At 53.5% G+C, this 19,487-nt stretch overlaps 1 protein-coding gene across 1 annotated transcript in view; it reads right to left on the bottom strand.

Moving 5' to 3' along the window:
- LOC103776095 (microtubule-actin cross-linking factor 1-like) overlaps positions 1-19,487 on the bottom strand; it is a 23,336-nt gene that overhangs the window by 1,107 nt on the left and 2,742 nt on the right. The window contains 20 exon segments of the mRNA XM_008943591.1: positions 362-505; positions 665-820; positions 927-1,100; positions 1,198-1,299; positions 1,733-1,834; positions 1,934-2,056; positions 3,040-3,266; positions 4,014-4,245; positions 6,030-6,233; positions 6,881-7,099; positions 7,492-7,599; positions 9,175-9,294; positions 10,074-10,280; positions 10,389-10,630; positions 11,576-11,660; positions 12,632-12,958; positions 13,417-13,576; positions 14,369-14,535; positions 15,472-15,642; positions 15,790-15,951. Coding sequence (XP_008941839.1) covers positions 362-505; positions 665-820; positions 927-1,100; positions 1,198-1,299; positions 1,733-1,834; positions 1,934-2,056; positions 3,040-3,266; positions 4,014-4,245; positions 6,030-6,233; positions 6,881-7,099; positions 7,492-7,599; positions 9,175-9,294; positions 10,074-10,280; positions 10,389-10,630; positions 11,576-11,660; positions 12,632-12,958; positions 13,417-13,576; positions 14,369-14,535; positions 15,472-15,642; positions 15,790-15,951 — 3,432 coding nt within the window.

Genomic DNA, 19,487 nt, shown 5'->3' with positions numbered 1-19,487 from the left:
TGCTGGTGCCAGGGGCACAATCCCTTCCCTACTCCTGCTGGACACCCTGTTTTTGATCCAGGATGTTGGTGGCCTTTCTGGCCACCTGGGCACACTGCTGACCCTGTCCATACCCTGACCACGTGGGTGCTTCTGGGCAGGCACCAAACCACTCCAGGACTCAGAGCTGTGTGAAAAACTTACATTAAAGAACCCCAGCACCCCTCTAACTCTCTCCCCCCTCGTTTCCCTGTGGAGCAAAGGTGAGAAGCAGACCCCCCCAGCAGCAATCCAGCACATGGGGGGGACCCTGGTGTGTCTCCCTGACCTGCTGGAGCGTGGACTGCAGCTGCTGCTCCCTCTCCTCTGTCTTCTGCAGCACTGACTCCCAGCAGGAGTTGAGCTTCTCCAGGCGGTTCCGCAGGCTGCTGGCGTCGTCCCCTGCACTGGACTCCAGCAGCTCGTTGCCTGCTCTGTTCACTGTCTCCACGGTCGCTTGGTGGGCCAGGACATCATTCTTCAGCACCTACAGGAGATGTGGTGGGCAAGGGTTGGACCCGGCTCTAAAGCCCCTTGTTAATTCCTCTGTGCTCTCATGAACTCCAGTCAACTCAAATCTTTCATGAGACATAAAATCCTGCAATGGGAATAGGTTCGAAATGGAACCTGGAGTGGGAGGACTCACGTGGTGCTTTGCCAGTTCGACCTCGATGACTTTGGGGTCCCCGTTGATGGGTTTCTGTGCGTCCAGCAGCTCCTCAGTGTGGGTCAGCCAGGCCATCAGCTCCGCCAGCGCGTGCTGGAACTGGCCGAGAGCCAGGAGAGCAGCTTCCAACTTGTGCTGGGCAAGGGCAGGGGTGGAAAAGGAAAGTTTAGGTTGGGAAGGAGGGGGAGCATCCCAGAGAGTTTCAACCCCGTGCTTGCAAGAGTCCAGATCTTCTCTGTACCTGTCTGTGAGCGATTTTCTCCCCCAAATTCTCCCAGAGATGTTTCAGCTCTGTCAGTGGTTCCTTTATGATGTCTCTGTCTGTCTCATCTGTAGCTTTTTTCAGCATCAGTTCACCTTGGTGATTAAGCTTTTCCATCTCAATCTGCTGCTGGTAAACCTCCATTTTAAACTCCTGCCAAGAGAAGCGGGACAAAAACCAGAACAAAATGAATCACTGGAGCACGATGCAAAGCAAAGAGGGGAGACCTGGCCCCACGTGGCCCACGCACCTTCATCTCATTCATCTGCTCCTTAACCGTGCTGAGGTCAGTGCCAACAGGGGACATGTTGCAGAGTTTGATCACGGCGTTATCCAGCCAGTCGAACATGGCCTGGAAGGAGAGGGGATGTTGTGGGCACCGTGTGGTGGCCACTGAAGTGGGGCTGCCACTGAAGTGGGGCTGCTGCCTCCACCAGCCCCCAGCCACCACACTGCTTTTGGGGCAGAGGTGCTTGGCCCACGCTCGCTTTGCCAAGCACTCTCCTCCCCTCTGCTGCTTCCAGCACAAGGACCTGGAGGCAGCCAGGCTCATCCTGCTGCTTCATGCAGGGATGAAGACAGATTCGGGGAGGCAAATGCAATCAAATTTCTGCTCTTCCCTGTGGCTGGTTGTTGAGCTCAGGCTCGACCTGAGCCTGCAAACACTCGCCCGGGAGACGTTTGCTGCTTCGCACGAGTGCAAATCCCAGCACAGCTCCAGGGAGAGGGTTCACAGTGGTGCTCCCCAGGTCTACCCACTCCACACAAACAGCCCTGCCTCCTACCTGAAGCGTGTCCTGGTACTGCACAGCTGACTGCATGGCTTCTTCGAGCTTCTCAAGCCTCTCCTTCCATGTCTTGTTCAGGTTTTCCCATGCGTTGTTCATCTGTGGAACACAACATTGCCCACAAAATTCGTTAGGCTCTGCTGCTGGAGCTCCCACTTGCTCCTACTTGATTTTATCTGAAGCTGTTTGGTTTCCTACCTCATCAATGCTCTTCTTCACTTCTGGTTTCTCAGTTTCACCACAGGCAAAAATTAAATCAGTTCCAAGGAGTCGGATGAACTCCAGCTCTTCATGCAAGCCATCAGTCTCCTCTTTAATAGTCTGCATGCAACACAAGTGACAAAAGAAACATGTTTATTATTAAATGCTCTTCCAAAATTTCCCCATGAAGGGCTAAAGCATGGAGAGTCCTTCCTGTTCTGGCATCCTGCACCCTGACAAACAGCCCAACACCAGAGCCAAGACCAGGTTACAGAGAGAGCTGGTGACTGTCCTGCTCACCAACATCACCACCACCCGCTGGGTCTGCTCCCACATCTGGCCACAGCTGCTGTCTGCAGGGGTTGGGGAACTAAAATGGGAACATCTGTATTTAGCTTGAGGTGTGCCTGAACTGCCTGGCTGAAGCTGTTGTTTACAAGAGGTGGCCTGTTTACAGGAGTGTTTGGTCCATATAAAAATTTGGGTTTGAGCCTCCTAAGCTGCAAACCAAAGTCAGAATGGTTCTAAAAGGGAAAAGGTAAAAACAAACTTAGCAAAGTGTAAAGAGACATCCCTGCTCCCCAGGGCCCAAGTCAGGCTAAACCCACCCGACGTGGATTTCACCACTGACTTCAAACAAGCAGCAAGCTCCAAATCCAAGCCCATCCAGCTTTACACTTCTCTCCAGTCTCACCCAAACCTAAAAATACACTTCCCACGCCAGACAGCGCTCGGATGCCTTCGGCTCAGACTGGGAGCAGAACTGTGCAAACTTCACATCTCTCAAAACAAGTGGGCACACGACTCTGGCCACACGCTTGAGAAGCTTCCCAAAACAGTAGCAGATAAAGCAAATGAAGCATCACTTCCCTGGCTGGAACAGGGGGTGGGGGTGGTGGGGAGGGATAGCTGAAATACACTTCTGTTTTCTTTCCCTCACAGTTCCAAATTGCAATGGAAATACCATTTCATAATGCAACTGACTGCCTGCAAAAGTTTCACAGCCACCTCTGGCCGTGCCCATAGCTGAGATCTGTCCCAGTTCAGCTGTCAAACTGGGTGCAGACAAGCTGCAGATAGAGATACAGCCCCATGGTCCTCACCTCTGCTGCTTCCACCTGCTGCTTGATGATGGAGGGATCAATACCAGGGCTCTCCAGGTCGTGAACGATGTCCTGAGTGTCTCTGATGGTAGTCAGGAGGGCTGCCATGTCATACCAGAACTTCTCTGCAAGCTCCAGGACATCAAGGAACTTCATTTCACGTTCTTCTGCCCGAGCTTTGATGTCTTCCCAGAAGAAAACCATCTGATCCAACTTATCCTGGATTACTGAGGAAGAGAATGAAAACATTCAGTGAAGAAGAAAAACTTTTTACAACTCAAAAGCATTTTGCAAACACTTTCCACTTAGAAACAGCCAAGAGAATATTCAAATGGGCATTAGAGATGACCAGGACTATCAGAGCATTAACTTTGAGAGATGCTGAGGGACATGAGAAACTCCAGCTTGCAGAAATAAAGCTTTTATTTATGTGCAAGCAAAGCTCAGGGCAAATTTGGCCACATACTCTCCTCCAACAAAGCTCTGTTCTGGCCACCTCTAGCGTGAAGTCTACGCTCACTCAAGCCCATGGGCTGGCTGTTGAGCTGCCAAGAAAGGTGCCAATTAGTGCCAATTGTGTTGACAGGTCTTTTTGTGCCGGGGATGTTCCTTCCCTCCATTAGATGCTGAATCGACACCAACAAATCATTTCACAGGGGCCACCAACAGTTGCCACAAGAGACCAGCTCAGGGTGAGGTCTCAGCTTGGCTGAGCTGAAACCTTTGCCTAAGAAGCCACAAATACTCCCTCCTCTGGTTGATACCACACTGTCTGATGTCTCCAGATGGAAGCAAGCACCAGACATCTCCATACTGAGGACTTATTCCTCCTCCTGAAGCCAAGAGATGCTCTGAAACACATCCCTGGGCCATCACAGCCTCCCTGGCAGCAACGGAACCACGCTTTGGGTAGGAGAAGCTGGGCACTGCTACCAGCCCAGCCAGCACCTCTTGTGAAATCCCCCTGGGGCTACCTTTGGCTGCCAGGTCCTTGTCTGCTCCCTGCGAGCGGCCGATCAGCTCCTCCCCGCGGCGTTTCAGCGCCTCGAAGGAGGGCTGCAGCTTCTCCAGCTCCACCGTGGCGTTTTTGTTCTCACTGATGCACTCCCTGATCTTCTCCACCTCGGCAGGGATGAGGGGTGGCACTCGCAGGCGGGAGGAGAGGCTCTCCAGGGTCTCCAGCATGGGTTCAATCTTATCGTGGAACTGGAGAAGAGCGAGAACCGTCAGGGGAGCAGAGAGGAGACGCGGCGCCGCCGCATCGCTCCCTGCGTGCCCAACAGCCCTGGGAGAGCACCCACGCAGCCTGCAGCAGCAAGGGCACCCACAGCCTCCTGCTCACGCCTGCCTCTGCTTCCCTCTGCTGCCAACAGCCCCAGGCTGCACCTCCAGCCACACAGCAGCCAGCCTCACAGACTCAAACCCGGCAGCGATTCGCCGGCACCTCCCAAACCCACGTTTTGGGTCGTTGTGCCGGCCGGGCAGGGGGAAAACCCAACCCTGGATGTTTTGGTGCTGCTGGCAAAGTGCCTGTGTTTGGTGCTGGTGGAGATCTCTGCTCGGTGCAAGGCCAGCAAGGAACCCACCCCGGGCAGGTCAGCGGGAGGCGGCAGAAGGCTGCATGCGCACGGGGAGGAGCTGCCGTGGAGCTGGGGCTTCAGCAGAAGCAGGACCAGAAAGCCAAGAGTGAGAGAGGAAGGGGGTCTAGCAGGGTTTGTTATTATGATTGTTCTTAAGAAGTCAACTTTGGCCATGAAGAGCCCAAATTGCCTCTGCTGGTGAGGAGGGCAGCTCTGCCAGCGCCGGGTCCTCCCTGCAGGACACCAACGTTGGCGTTCGCCAAGTCCAGGCTCTGACAGCAGAGAGGAGACGGGCTCCTGGAGCAAAGTTGATCCAGGGGGATGCTGGCTCAGCCAACAAGCAGAAGCAAACTGGCAAGTCCAGCTAGAGCTGTGCATTGGTGGTAAACTGCTCTGAAAGACAAAACCTCTGCTTTGCAGGAAGCATTCCCAGCAGAAGCTGCCCGTGGCCAAGAGCCGGCGGCAACGCAACCAAAGCCATCTCAGAAACGTGATTTCAGGCCCCCAGAGTTAATTTTGAAGCATGTTTTGCTGAGCTGTGCACGGACCAGAAATAAAAAAGTCCGGGTTTCAAATTGAATCAGTTGAGTGTAAAGGAGGATGGGTGGTGGGGGGCTTACCTCTGTAATCTGCAATGGTGGGGCGCAGTCAACACAAGAATGAAATGGGACCATGTGGGGAGGACGGGCACAGGCAGCAACACACACAGACAACACATTCCACAATGGGAGTGAGAGATGAGAGGGGAAGGGAGTGTGGGGGGGAAAAACTCGGAGTTAATACAAGTGCAAACCACAAGAAGTGACTACACAATACAGGAATAAAAACCCAGACATGACAAAAACCAACTGTGCTACGGCAACAGGGGCTGAAATGAAAGGTTACCAGGGGTTATAAACCCCCAGTGGCAGGAACTCTTCACCCCTTTTATGGCTTTTAGCACCTACAGTCTCTGCCCTTCCTTTCAGATCTCTGCTACTGCAGTCACTGACCTCCTCTGGAGCTGCCCAGACCCCAGAGACAACCGTTAACTCTCCCATGCACAGGACGCTGTGGCCGTTTGCTGCACACGCAGCTTATCAGAAATGAAACTTATCTCTCCACGCTCTTTAGAGAGGCTCTCCAGGCCCTTCCAGCCTTGGGTGGATGCCAAAACAGCCCCTTTGACAGAGCATCATTATTGAGGCTGTAAAAATTTATTACCCTATTTACTCTGTCAAGATCCAAACGCCTTCTCTGCTTCCACAGCCAGCGCTGAGCAGCAGGAAACTACCCTGGAGGTGTCTGACCACTCTGTGGCTTATCAAGGGTTTTACAATCGTACCGCCCAGAATGAAACCACATTTCAAAGCATGTGGCTTTCCCCAGGGGCCCGTGATGAGGCCACAGCAGCTTCTCAGCCCAGCGTACCTGGGTGGACTGCGAGACGGCTTCGTCGAGCGCCAGGGCTCGCTGGCACACCTCCTCCTTGATCCTGGCATACATGGCCTCGGCCGTCGAGTATTTATTCTGCACCATCTCCCCTTCCTCAGGGTTGAGGTCCTTGAGCTGCGGCCCGATTTTCAGCAGCTTGTCAATATGAGGCTTATGTTCAGCAATGGACTCTCTCAGTTGCTAGGGAATAGAGGCGGGGGGGGGTGGAAAAAAAAACACATTTGTTTAGGAATCTATTGAAAGCTGCTGCCTATTTCTCTCACACAACACTCCACGAGCAGTGATCATATCTGGTAGTGAGCTCACACCGTGGGTTTCTTGACCCAGCATCTGCCAAGCACGTGGCACTTGGCTCTTCCAAACATGGCCAGGGCTCTGCACACACCGGCACGTCACCCAGCACGGGTGGCTCCTGACCCTCCCCACAGCCCCAGGGGGACCCCATTCAAAAAACTCCCTCTACCCTAAAAGCACAAAGTAGTTTTTCCCTGCTGCAGTCAGGCAGGGGATCTGAAAACAGCCAGGCTCCTTTGGGTGCAATCTATGTTTTAGTAAGAAGTCCTCCAACATAACTAGTGATTTCCATACGGTACGCTCACGGCACGCTGGTATTGCACAGGCAGGATCCCCAAAAAGAAGAGGATGGAGGGAAAAAAAATGAGAAAAAAAATGAGAAAAAATTAAGAAAAAAATCTGGAGAAAAAAAAGCAGAAAAAAAGCAGAAAAAAAATGAGAAAAAAAGGTGGTTTTGCCCCTGCAAGCACTGCACCTCCTTTTGATGGAGAAGAACCGATGGTGCAGGAGATGCAAACGCTGCATCCTCTTACCCTCATGTCCTCCTGCTGCTGTTTGAGCTGCTCGTGATCGATGGCTGGAGGGGGCAGCTGGGAGAGGAGAGCTTGAGTCTCCTCGATCCAGGGGTTCAGCTCCTCATAGGTCTCCCAGAACTGGTTGACCAGGACCTGGGCACGCTCCAGGCGAGCGTAGCGCTCCGAGTTGAGCTGGCTCACGGCTTCGTACTGCTGCACCAGGGTCTCTGTCTTCTCCTAAAAAAACCCACCCAACCCAACAAACCAAAGAGGGAGGAGAGTTACAGCGAGGGATGTGAAACGGCCCAGGAGAAACGCCAGCTGCACACTGCAAGCTGGAAGAGCAGGAGGTGCCTTTGGTGGCCTTCCATGCAGGCAAGCTGGAATTCCAATTAAAACTGCCTCAAAAATCTCCTCTGCACCCCCCCTCCCCAGCCCCAGCCCCAAACGCTGCAATAAAAATATGCAATAACGGAAAGTAATAAATGTAAAGAGATTTCTGCTAATGCTGGTGGGAATTGCTAAAAATGGAGCAATTTTAAACTCCTTCAGCTTGTGCACGGGCTGAGCGTTTCCCTCTCTCCCCTCTCTGTCTCCCCCGTCGCAGTAAATAGCACAGGGAGGTTCACCTGGAGAACAGCTTTTTGTTCCTCTCCACACGTCCCAAAGATTTCATTGCGCTGGCTGAACAGCTCATCCATAGAGTCTTTGTGCCGAATAATGTCGATGGAAAAAGCCTGCAGAAAGGGGATGTCCAAAGAAAGGAAAGAAATCAGAGGGGAGCCCAACCTCTCCCCCCTGCCCAGCCACGGGACCCTCCTGCTCCAGCTCCAGCTCCTGCTCCAGCTCCAGCAGAGCTCAGTGCTTCAGAGACCACTCAAAACTCAGCACAAGGGTCCTGTGGCAGGCTGCAAAGCTGGCTCAAAATGCAGATTACTGCATGTTTTTCTCATGACTCATCTACATCAACCTCTCTCTTGCAAAGGCCTCAGAACAGCTCCTCAAATGAGGTACTAGTCCACTTCCACACCCAGGGTCCTCACCAGAGGAAAAGCTCCACCCTCCATTCCTTAGCAAACATGTTAATCCCCCAAAATGATGCTCTCCAGCACTGCATCTACCAAGAACTTCATCATTCCCAAGGTCCACACCATTAACAGTGGGAAGCCAGGCTGAGCTCAATTTAACTTGATGCTCCACAGTTCAGTTGCCCCCTCCCCTTATAACAAGGCCTTATTTTTTATTTATTTTTAATAAAACCCAATCAGCCTGTATGCTGCTCTGATGGCTGAGGCTGGTAAGGGAAGAAAAGGGCCGTTTATTTAAAGTGCATGTTCTTTCAGGCATGAGCTCATCTCAAAGATATAAAAAAAAAACCACCCCAGCGTCTCTTTGTTCCACGTCTGGCTGCTGGGAGAGAAATGTGGAGTCCCCCACTGCAAGGAACAATGAGCAAAAAAGCAGATGTAAAAGCACCCTCATTAATCAATATATACATTTCTCTAAACCCTTCCCACTGCCAGTGCGAGACCCAGGCAGGGCTTGGGGAGAGACTCTGGAAGGAGCAGCTCCCTCGAGAGGAGTCCAGGCAGGAGCACCCATCCAGCCAGAAACAGCTGGGCAAAGGCTTCAGCTCCTGCAGAGACAGGAGGCCTTTGCCTTTAGAAGCCCCAAACTTCCCTTCTGTAAATCCTCTTTCTTCCTTGGTTTTTCCTTTAACTTACCAAATAGAATTATAGAATGGTTTGGGTTGGAAGGGACCTTTGAAGGTCATCTGGTCCAACCCCCTGCAGGAAGCAGGGACATCCCCAGCTAGAGCAGGGTGCTCAGAGCCCCGGCCAACCTCCCCTGGGATGGTTCCAGGGATGGGGCAGCGACCACCTCTCTGGGCAGCCTGGGCCAGGGGCTCACCACCCTCAGCTTAACCAATTTCTTCCTTCTCCGTAGTCTAAATTTCCCTCTTTTAGCTTAAAACCATCCCCCCTTGTCCTGTCACAACAGGCCCTGCCCAAAAGTCTGTCCCCATCTTTCTGACAGGCCTTTTGAAGTCCTGAAAGTCCACCAGAAGGTCTCCCTGGAGTCTTCTCTCCAGGCTGAACAAGCCCAACTCTCTCAGCCTGGACTCGCAGCAGAGAGGTTCCAGCCCTCAGATCATTTTTGTGGTCCTTCAACTGCTGCATCTTTGCTCAGCACTACAAACCCCAGAAGCCTCTCCGGGAGACATCTGACCCCCTCAAACCCCAGGCCATTGCCCAAACCACATCCCTTCTTGCTGCCCACCCTGTCCCCCCGGGCACTGAGGGCCCACGTACCTTCTGCACCTGCAGCTGAGCTGTTGTCTGGTCTTGCTCCAGGCGGATGGGCCCCAGAGCCATCAGCTTCCTCTTGGTCTCAGCCACCCAGGCCAGCTCAGCATCAGCTGCCTGCTCATACTGGCACAGAGGAGAGCACAGGCAGCACAGGTTAGGGATGGGCAGCAGGGATGGAGCCCACAGAACACCAGGAGACGTGGGGGGACCCAGTGGGATGCAAGGGATGAACGCTTCGCCCAAGTGTGCAGAGGTGGGGAGGAGAAGGGGACGTTGGGATGGACACAGATTTCTGACTCCACAAACCCCTCTGAGAGGGGCACAAGCCACTGTCCCAAGGCTGGTGGCTCCTGCAGATGGTTTTGGGGCACAGAGCACCTCGGTGGAGCAGCCACCTTTCTCTACACCCTCCCTGCTCCCAGGCAAAGGGATGTCTCTATTTCACACCACCAGTTTTCAGGCTCAGCTCTGAGGAGGCAGTGCTCGAGGCCAGCGAGGGCTGTTACAGTGCTCCACAGCCTTCAGTCTGTGCAGAGCCCTTCCTGAGAGAACTGCTCGCCTGGAACAAATCCCTGTGCCACCACGTCAGGGGATGACATTTTTCCAGGCCTGAAAGTCACCTGTTTTACACCATCTACACCACCCACGCAAGCAAAGCCCCACGGGCAGGATACAGCACCACCACCCCGGGAGCCTTGGGGTTATCTCATCCAAGCCACACACTGGGGGACAGGTCAGAAACCCAAATGCTGCTGGGGGGGCTCATTCATTTCTCGGCGTTCCCAATAGGATTGGGATCTCCCATGGGGATCCAGTCACCATCCTGCTGTGAGGGCTGGAGTGGTGCTGAGCCGCTCGCTCCCACTCTCCCAAGAAAACCTCTGGCAGGGTTCTTAAATTACCTGCTGAGACCTCTGAATAGCAGCATCGATCTCCTCCACCCTCTGCCTGACGGTGTCACTGACCAGCCTGTAGCGCTCGTTGGTGTCCGACACGAGTTTATCCAGCCCCTCTCGGGCTCGCCAGGGAACCAGCTCCAGCAGGGCTCGGCTCACCTCGTTCACCGTGTCCAGCACGAGCCTGTGCTCCATCACCTCCTTCTTCAGCTCCTGTGGAAGGCACCGTGGACACGTGTCCTTCTCAGCGCTCTGCAGGTGACGTCTCTCTCCAAGCCCGGCCGGCTCCCCCCCTCACGCCCCAGTCCTCCCAGCCCCTACCTTTTGCCTCTGCTGGAACTGGGGTATCTGCTCGCCGGCGGGGGACTGGCCCCCGCTGGATGCCAGCTCATCCTCCACGTGGCTCATCCAGCCCGTGAGCTCCTCGTGTGTGGACTGGAACTTGGTGGCCAGCTGGCGAGCCTGCTCCAGCGTGCGCAGCGCCTTGGAGCTGGCGGCGGTGATGTCCGAGTAGCGCGTCTTGATCCCATCCAGCTTCTCCTGGATCAGCAGCACCTCCTCCCCTGCGAGACAGCAGCAAGGGGCAATGATGCTGCCCTGGGGAGGGGCTGCAGGAAGCTCTGAGTGGCCACCTGCCCTGCTCCCCCTCCCGTTTTAAACAGCTAATTTCAGTCTGCCTTTTCTTGATACCAGTGCAACTTCCCAGCCTGTTTGTACAGCCAGGAAGCTACTCCTGAAGCTGATGGCTTCTATTGGCCAGTGTAACATCCACCTCCTCCCTGGAATAGGAAGGAAGCTGTGAAGCTTGGCTTTGCCACAAGCCTCAGAGCCACAGCCACTCAGTTCTCAACTAACGTGTCACCACTCCAAGAAAAAAGGTCCTGTTCACTTCTTTGCTGCTATTTCTGAGAGGACAAGAAACTTCAAGCCAAACTCTTTGTAATGACTCTTCCTGCTACACGGCTCCCACAAGGACAGAGGTCTGTACATCTGCTCTGAGCAGACCACATCTGAAGGAAATGCATCGCCCCGACCTTTCTTCCTACTCATAAACATAAACTCACACCCACATGGCAACAGCAACAACTGCTCAGTATGGGAAAGCAATATTAGGAAAGGGCTGGGTGTATTTTTAACCTCTTTCCATGTGATTTAGCAGCTGGATGCAATGAGAAAACCCTCCCTCGCATTGCAGGGCTGCTCAGCACTGAGCATCACCACGCTGGTGGTGGGAATCACCCGCTCACAAAGCTCTGAGCTTAGTACCTGGGACTAACTAAGTCCAATCAAGTCCTAAGCTGGAGGGCTTGTGGCTCAGGATCCAGGTCTGGATGCCAAACAGCTACTTTGGGATTATCCGAAAGGGAATTAGATCTGAGGGGGAACAGCCTCCTCCAAACCAAGTATCACTGCAGAGTGTGGGCTTCCCACAGAAGACCATGCAGAGGACAGGAGGCTTTTCCCAGACCCTTGATATCAGCCAGAGCTTGCCCAGATCTTCATGTTACCTGTGGTTTGCTTCAGAAGGGCTTGCCCATTTCTAATGGCTTGGTCCACATTCTTCTTCCTGTTCACAATTTCCTCGTTCAGTGCCTGGAGAGAAAGGAGAACTGGAGTTACCTTTCTGTGGGCAGGTCCCTGAGTCCTGCCAGCCAGAGATGCTAATGGGAGCATGAACTGCTCCTGCTGAGCATGGGAAGGGTGGACAACAGATCTGACACTTGTCCAGTCAACTTTCTCCTGCTATGGGAATTATTGGGACTTCTGGGACCCAAAGAATCATAGAATGGTTTGGGTTAAAGGGACCTTTCAAATTCATCTGGTCCAACCCCCCTGCAGGGAGCAGGGACATCTGCAGCTAGAGCAGGGTGCTCAGAGCCCCGGCCAACCTCCCCTGGGATGGTTCCAGGGATGGGGCAGCGACCACCTCTCTGGGCAGCCTGGGCCAGGGGCTCACCACCCTCAGGGTAAACAATTTCTTCCTTCCCTCTCATCTAAATCTCCCTCTCTTAGTTTAAACCCATCACCCCTCATCCTGTTACAACAGGCCCAGCTCAAAAGTCCATACCCATCAAAGTCTCAAATCTTAAGAGCAAACCCATCCCAACCCACTGGAGATGTGTTACCAAGGAACTTGCCCTTGTCTTAGACATAACCTCACTCTTGAAAGGAGCCTGCAGGGCCCCTGGGGAGCGGAAGCAGACGGCTTCCTCGGTGGCCAGCCTGGCTCGGAAAATCCACCAGCCTTTTCAAGCTCTGATTCTTGGAAACAGCATCCAGCTTTCTGAAGGCAGGGGGTGGCCAAGCTCAGACATTGTTCCCAAAGCAAATAAATCATTTGAAGTTTCTCCCCCCGCCCCTCCCCCCAATCAGGAAACCCATTTTTGGGGCCGCAATTATTGTTTTGAACAGCTGAAATCTCTTTACACTTCTCCGAGCCTCGAAGAGAACCAGCGGTGGAAGAAGCTTTGCAAAACTCGAGTCAGACCAGAAACAAAACAACCAAACCCAGAGAAAAAGCAACATAATAAACAACATAAAAGATGGAAGAAAATGGAAAATACCAGCTGGTCGGCATGCTGCTTCTGCAGGACGTCCCGTTTGTAATCCTTAACGGATACCGAGCTGAGCTTGTCCTCGACCTCAGCCAGCCAGTTGAGCACTTCCACCTCCTCCTCCCCAAAGAGCCTGGCGTTAGACAGTGCCTGATCCAGCAGCGCTGCCTTCCGGCAGCACCTCTCCTGGACCTCGCCGTAGCGGCCCCGCAGAGACTCTAACTTCTCTGCCAGCAGCCTGCGCTCGGCGGCACAGCTCAGGGAGGAGAGGGACTGCCCGACCCCCACCGCCCGAGACACGTCGGCAGCGTGGCTTTCTATCTCTTCCTCTAGAGCCTGAATGGCGGGAGGATAAAATGGACAACAGAAAAGAAAATGAGTGAAAAAAAATAAAGGAGAAAAAAAACCAAAACAAAACCAAACAAAAAAGGGATTGAAAAAAGCGTCAACGTAAAAGGGGGAACGGAAATCGTGAATGCAGCTGGAGGGATGGAGGTGAAACCCACCTGTGATTGGGGAAATGGCATTAAAATGAAAAGAGGTTTAAAAGAAACACAAGAACATGGTTTTCTACCCAGAGCCAACCACTCTGGCTGCGAGGTGCAAAGGTGTTGGTTTGCTATCTGCCCATGCTGGTGGGTCAGGGTGTGCAGCCTCCTCGGTACATAAAGCAGCCTGGATAACTCCTCCAACACTTATTTGTTCTAAAAAGCTCCTTCGCCGTGGCAGAAACAACCACGTGGGTGGGACCTGATACCAACCACCTCTGGCAGCAGCTCCTGTTCACGTCCTACCTTGTGCCGACTGATCTGCTGCTGGATTTTGGCCGTCTGGGTTCCGATGGGCTCCGAGTTGGCCAGCTTCTTCTCAGTCACAGACAGCCAGTCCGACACGGGCTCTGTGGTTTCATGGAACTGCTTCGCCAGGACCAAGATGTCCTCCAGTTGCTTCTGCCTGTAGTATTGAATAAACCACTAAGGAGCAGCTCCCCGTTGGAGGAAGCAGCTCCGAGCATGAGGAAGAGGGAACCAAAGCAGCTCTGTTCAGAGCAAGGTGAGATATTGCGTCGGGCAAGCTGCGATGGCAAACACAAAAATCAATGTGGAGAAACTGTGAAATAAGCTTTTCCTGCCACTGTGCCTTTAGGGTCCAGCTTATCCCCCTGTTGTGCTGCTTTTCATCTGTTCCCATCCTATCTCAGAGATCCTCCAATGTGCTCAGCTTGTGGTGGGGCTCTTGGTGTTTCAGAGCTGCTGAGCTTCTTTTCAGTGACAGCCTGGCATCAGTACAAGTCCTAGATGGACAGTCTATCTAGTTGGCAGTGATTTACAACACTGGGAGGTCAAATCTGGCCCTCAAAAGTGACTTTATAACCTCAAATATTAGCTTATGTAGCAACAAGCGACTCCTAAATGAGATTCAGGCAGCAGAAAGGTGTCAACAGGATGTTGCTGCTAAAGCTAAATGCTAACGCTTAAAGGAATAAAAATAACATCCCACCCCTGCAGGGAATTTATTTAATCCGAGCTCTTCCCTGCCATTGTAAACCACCGCTATCAACTTCTGCTCCCAAACACCCTTTGATTCCTCATGTTTTCCAGCTGTTTCCACGTTTCCAGGATGTATCTGCACAGAAATCTCCGCCAGCTCCCCACGTGTTGCAACCCCGAGCCCCGGAGCGCGGTGAGGTGCTGGGGGGGGGGGAAGCTGGCCCCGGGGGTTTGGCCAGTGGGACAGAGCCCTCACCTGCCAGCTGCCCTGCCCAGCAGCCCTGCCCAGCGTCGCTCCAGGCTCTCCAGCTGCCCCACGATCTTCTCCCGGTCCGCGGGCTCGGCCGCCTGCGCGATCCGGCCGCCCTCCGCTTGGATCATCTCAACAGTGCCCTTGCGGTCATCCAGGAGTCGCTGGAGCAGCTTTAGCAGCAGCAGGGAGACAAAGGAGGAGAAAAGTTACTGCACTGGATCAACAGAACCTCTCCTAGCCCTCAGCTAGCAGATCTCTACTTGCGGCTGAAAACCGCCGTAGGCGGGGGGCTGAGCCCACGGGCAGCCCAGTGGGGCAGCTCCTGCCATCCAAACCAGTCAAAAAAAAAAATTAAAGTAATATAATAATATGCTTTAACTTTTGGTCAGCCCTGAAGTGGTCAGGCAGTTGGACTAGACGATCATTGTAGGCCCCTTCCAACTGAAACATTCTATCATAAAAGAGATCTGAAGCACTTCTGTGCCAGAGATGTTTTCAGAGGCTTCCCCATCACCCCCCACCTCAAACTTGTCAAGTTTTTAACTTTCCCTTTAAATAAATTTCCTCTTCAAAGCCTCAATACGTTGGACCAAACCTTGATAAGAATTCATTTCTAAAATGTTTTACCACGACCACACTTGAACTTTCACCTGGCTGCTCACGAGGGCAGGCGCCAGCCCAGGCTGTTATCTCTGCAAACACCGGCAACGCCTCGGCTCCCTTCTCAGCTTGTACATTCGTTGGGTTCTAATACCCCAACTGGTACCTACAAACGCTGGTTGCTCCTGACACAGCAGAATTACCAGCACAAACAAAACTTAGGGCTGGAAAAACACGGCTGACCAGCAAAACCAGCAGCCAGCTTCAAGGCAGTGGGATGAGAAAGTAATGCTGGTGATTTAGACGATGGCGATAGCGAGTGTAGGCAAAGGAGCTGCCTGCTTATTCCATGAGGATGTGGGGAACCAGAAGATCCACTGTGAAAGATGGAGGCTTGTGGACATCCTAGCTACACCTCATCTGTCATAGCTGGACACCCAAAATATTGCCCTGCCGTCCAGAGCTTCCCCTCCCCTCGAGCCAACTGCTGCCCGGTGCTTGCTCACCTTCTGCTCCTGGATCTGCGCTTTCACCACCTTGTACTCTGCAGAGGGAGGTTTCTGGTTGGAGATGAGCTCCTCCGTGTCTGCCAGCCAGCTCAGCAAAGGCTCCAGGGCATCCTGGAACTTCCCGCAGTGCAACAGGGCCTCTTGCAGCTGCGCAACCCTTTGGGCCACCTGCACCCCAAAACAAAACCCCATTCACAGTCAGGCTGGTGATGCACCAACACAGGAGCTGCAGCTCCCTGCCCATGACCCTCTTCTTCTACCAGACCCCAACGCTGCGTGAGGAAAACCAGTTACAGCCCCTCTCCATGCTCTGACCTTCTTGTTGAGGGTGTTCCAGCGGGTGTTGATTTCCTCCATGTCATGTTCCAGCCCTTGGACATCACAGTTTTTCCCGGCGCTTTGGATGAGTCCTTGACCGACTCCATTGACTTGCTGTAGTTTTAGCTGGAGAGGATCCACTTGTTCCTTCTGGAACAGCTGGGGATGGGAAGAGTGGGAGAAGAAAGGTATTTATAACCTGTGAGCTGTTCTTAAAGCTCCTCCATCATTCACCAGATCCAACAGGCTTTCTTCTCTAAGGAAGATGCAGCAGCTACTTGCACTGACTTTATTAGAGTTGTGCAAGTTTGTCTAAACTCCTCCCTCGCCTTGACCCAGTAACACAGATGTTGCACACTGGTGTGGAGCACAGTGCAGGATCTATAAGCATCCACCTCTGCTTTTAAAAGGGTAAATCCCCTTTTTCCAAGCATGGGGGTGAGGTGGAGAAAGCAAATTGGGGAAGAAATAAGAGTGTTGGCTCTGGTCAGCCATCAGATTGGGAAATAATGCTCGTGGGGCAAATCCCAAAGCAATTCTTACAGTGATGCTATTGAGAACAGGGACTTTACATCACATGAGTTTTGTTAACCACGAAATTACAGGCACTGAGGAGCTAGCTGTATTTCGAAAGACAAAGGCAATAGGCAATTAATGTGCTCGTCGTTAACCGCCCCGCATATTTGGCATGGTCCTGCCTGGGAATCCTGTGGGGAACAGCTTTCTAAACCAAAAAAGATTTGATAGGGAAGGGGGAGGAGAGCGAATGAAGCTCCCCATTGTAAAGGGAGGCAGCAGGGAAAATCCTGTTTCCGCGGAGGAGATAAGTGCTTGTTATCAGAGCTGTGGATCTGCTGTAACCACCCGCTGAGGCTCGTGCACGGTGCACGGTGCGTGGTGCACCATCCCATCTCTGGTGCTGCTGGGGCAGCTGCACAGCCCCATCCCAAGGGACGTGCCTTTTGCTTCCCCACAGCAAACAGCACAAGCCTCCCAAAAGGGAGCAGAGCCCTTCATCCCTCACCCCTGTCCCTTGGACCACGAGCCCATGCAGAGCACAGGTCACCCCGCACCCAGCGCTGGGCAGGATCGGAGCCCTCGGCCCCGTGGCAACATTTTTGCCTTTGGGAAGCAGCTTTCTCAAGCCTGCCTCCTCCTCACGTGCCCGAGCATATACAGACATAGACAGCACCAAAAAATTCCTACTCAGCTGCAAAATCTCTCCTAGCAGAGCAGCAGCTCATGACTGGCACAGCTTTGCCTCCAAAGCAACACGAGGCAGGCAAAGAACCTCAAACACAAAAAACCCCACCCCGAACACACCCAAGAACAACTCCACCACACAAAACCCCTCTAAACACACACACAAAAAATCTCCTGCCTGAGCAAGAGGGGTTGGTTTGACTTTCTTTGCCCCATTTTCTAAGAAAAAGCTATTTCCTCCTGCTGGAGCCTGGTGGCTGGAGGGCAGGGAGGTCTCGTTGGGGACACGAAGCTCAGGGTGTGCTGGCAGACACTGTCCAGAGCTGTTTGCTCAGGGCAAATTATGCCACGGTTGTAACAAATAAATGGTGACATGAAATCCCCGGTTCCCCGGCTGCTTCTCCTGTTACTGTTTATAGATGGAGCCGGCTGTTGGAGGAGCCCATTTATAGAGGGAGCCGGCTGTTGGAGCAGCCAAAGCCACAAAAGGACCAGGCTGATAAGTCTGGCATGCCGGGCTGGGTCCCAGCCCTCTGCACGCTGCACAAACAAACTCCAGGGCTTTGAAGCAGCCAGGCAGGGAGGGAGCCCTGCAGAAAATCCGGCCATCAAACCACAAGCCCGGCCACCAGCCCACGAGCCCGGCCACCAGCCCACAAACCTGGCCACCAGACCACGTCTACCTGCAAGCCCCAATCTGGTGCTGCCAAGAGAGAGACGCTGTGCACGGATCCTTACAAAGATAATCACACTAATGGCCTGAGGACTGGGCACGTCCAACACGCTTGGTTTTCTTTGCTCATGAAAGTGATTTAGTTCATTAACCCGTGACTCAGCTCTGAAACAAATATTTAACATACACCCTTTGCCAGGCAGAGAAGGGCACAGAGCGAGGTGTCCTGCCCGGGGAGAGTGGCTGGACAGACATCTTGGTGAGCAGAAGGACTTCTGCTCCATCACACCTCCTAGAAATGCTTCCCAAAGCATCCTCTCACGTTCTGCTTCCCTGATCTGCCGGCTGTCAGTCCTCCTTAACCCCAGCACTGCCAAACCCAGAGTCCAGCCCCATGGTGAGAAGGACAAACACCACCCTGGTGCACACCCGGAGCTGCTGACAGCCTGAGCAGGAGAAAGAGCTCTGGGGCTGACAACAGAGATGCTGAACATAAAATAAGGGTCCCACCAAAGCAGCCAATTTTGTACAACGGCAAGAACCTAACAGCTCTTGCCCTCCCTGGGGTGCACACTGGGTGCCCCAGCCCGTGCCCACAGGGACCCCCCCATGGTGAAGCAGCTCTCCAAGCCCCTCCATGTGCATTTCTCAAACGCCTGGCACAGTCCAAAGGATGAGTAATTGCTACCAAATCGGGATTTTGGGTGCTGACTAACTTCTGATGTCTCCTTAGTGATATTTCTCCTAATCCAGATGGCAGGAAATCGGTGCTGGGCTGTGGGAACTCCACCACCAAGGTCTCTCCAGGCGAAAGCCGGGAGCACGGCACCATAAATCAACTCCCCAGATGCCAGAGAGAATCTGAGCCCCTTCCCACACACATCCAGAGCCTCAGCACCTTACCACTCACTTAAAAAGCTGCAGAAAATGGGGCTTGCACTGGATAGGAATGATTTGTGCTTAGTTTGTTTTACAGGATTCTCTTTTCCTATATATTTTCTGCTTCAAAGATGGGAACTGCCTCGCCAGGACCCAGTGAGAAGGTTTTTCTAAAGCCTGTGATTTGTGTCTGAGTGGCCAATAGGCCAACAAAGTTTAAGACAATAGTTTAGGTCACCAAGCAGTGATAGTCTTTTGCCTCCCTTACTTATAAAACCACATCATTGCCCCCTGAAACTTTCTCCCTGCCAAATTCAAGCTGAGCTCTGGAGACAGGAGCCTGTTTCAAAGCCTGGTCCCTGCAGCTCGCGGCCACGCGCGTTCCCGAGCGAGTTCCCATCTCCCACCCACCCCTCAAGCACAAAATAAACTGATTCCTGTGCCTGAAACCCCCGTCTGCCAGCGCCTGGGCAACAAATACCTCGTTATGTGGAACGAATCCATCTGGTAGAGCAGGAGGCCCTTCTGCCAGGAGAGCGGTACCAGAGGGTCCCTCCGTGCCCACAGGCTCCTCTCCCTCTCTGGGTGCCAGGGAAGGGGCACCCCCGTGGCTGGGGAGACGGAAGGTGTCCCCCAGCACGGCCTCGGGGAGGGTTTGTGTGGTAGGTGCCAAGGTGGAGGGGGCACCCAGCAGCTCTGGGGTGGTGGAACCCTCCAGGAGGGGTGGGAAGGTGGAAGGGGGACTGTCCGTGCCCAGCAGCGCGGAGGCACCACCCCAAGCTGCCCCCTCCACTGCGGGTGCTCTCACAAGGGGGTCATCCTCCAGAGCTGGTGCTTCGGTGGGCAGGTGCTCCAAGATGGGTGGCACAACCATGCTGGCAAAGTCACCTGTATCCCCCGAGGCCAGCAGTGGCCCCACGCCCGCCAGCAGCGCAGGGCC

The sequence above is a fragment of the Merops nubicus genome, unplaced genomic scaffold (genome assembly GCF_000691845.1).
Source record: "Merops nubicus isolate BGI_N331 unplaced genomic scaffold, ASM69184v1 scaffold29897, whole genome shotgun sequence".
In the NCBI taxonomy this organism is placed as follows: domain Eukaryota; kingdom Metazoa; phylum Chordata; class Aves; order Coraciiformes; family Meropidae; genus Merops; species Merops nubicus.
The sequence above is the reverse complement of the archived record's forward strand: the minus strand, read 5'-3'. Positions and strand labels throughout refer to the sequence as shown.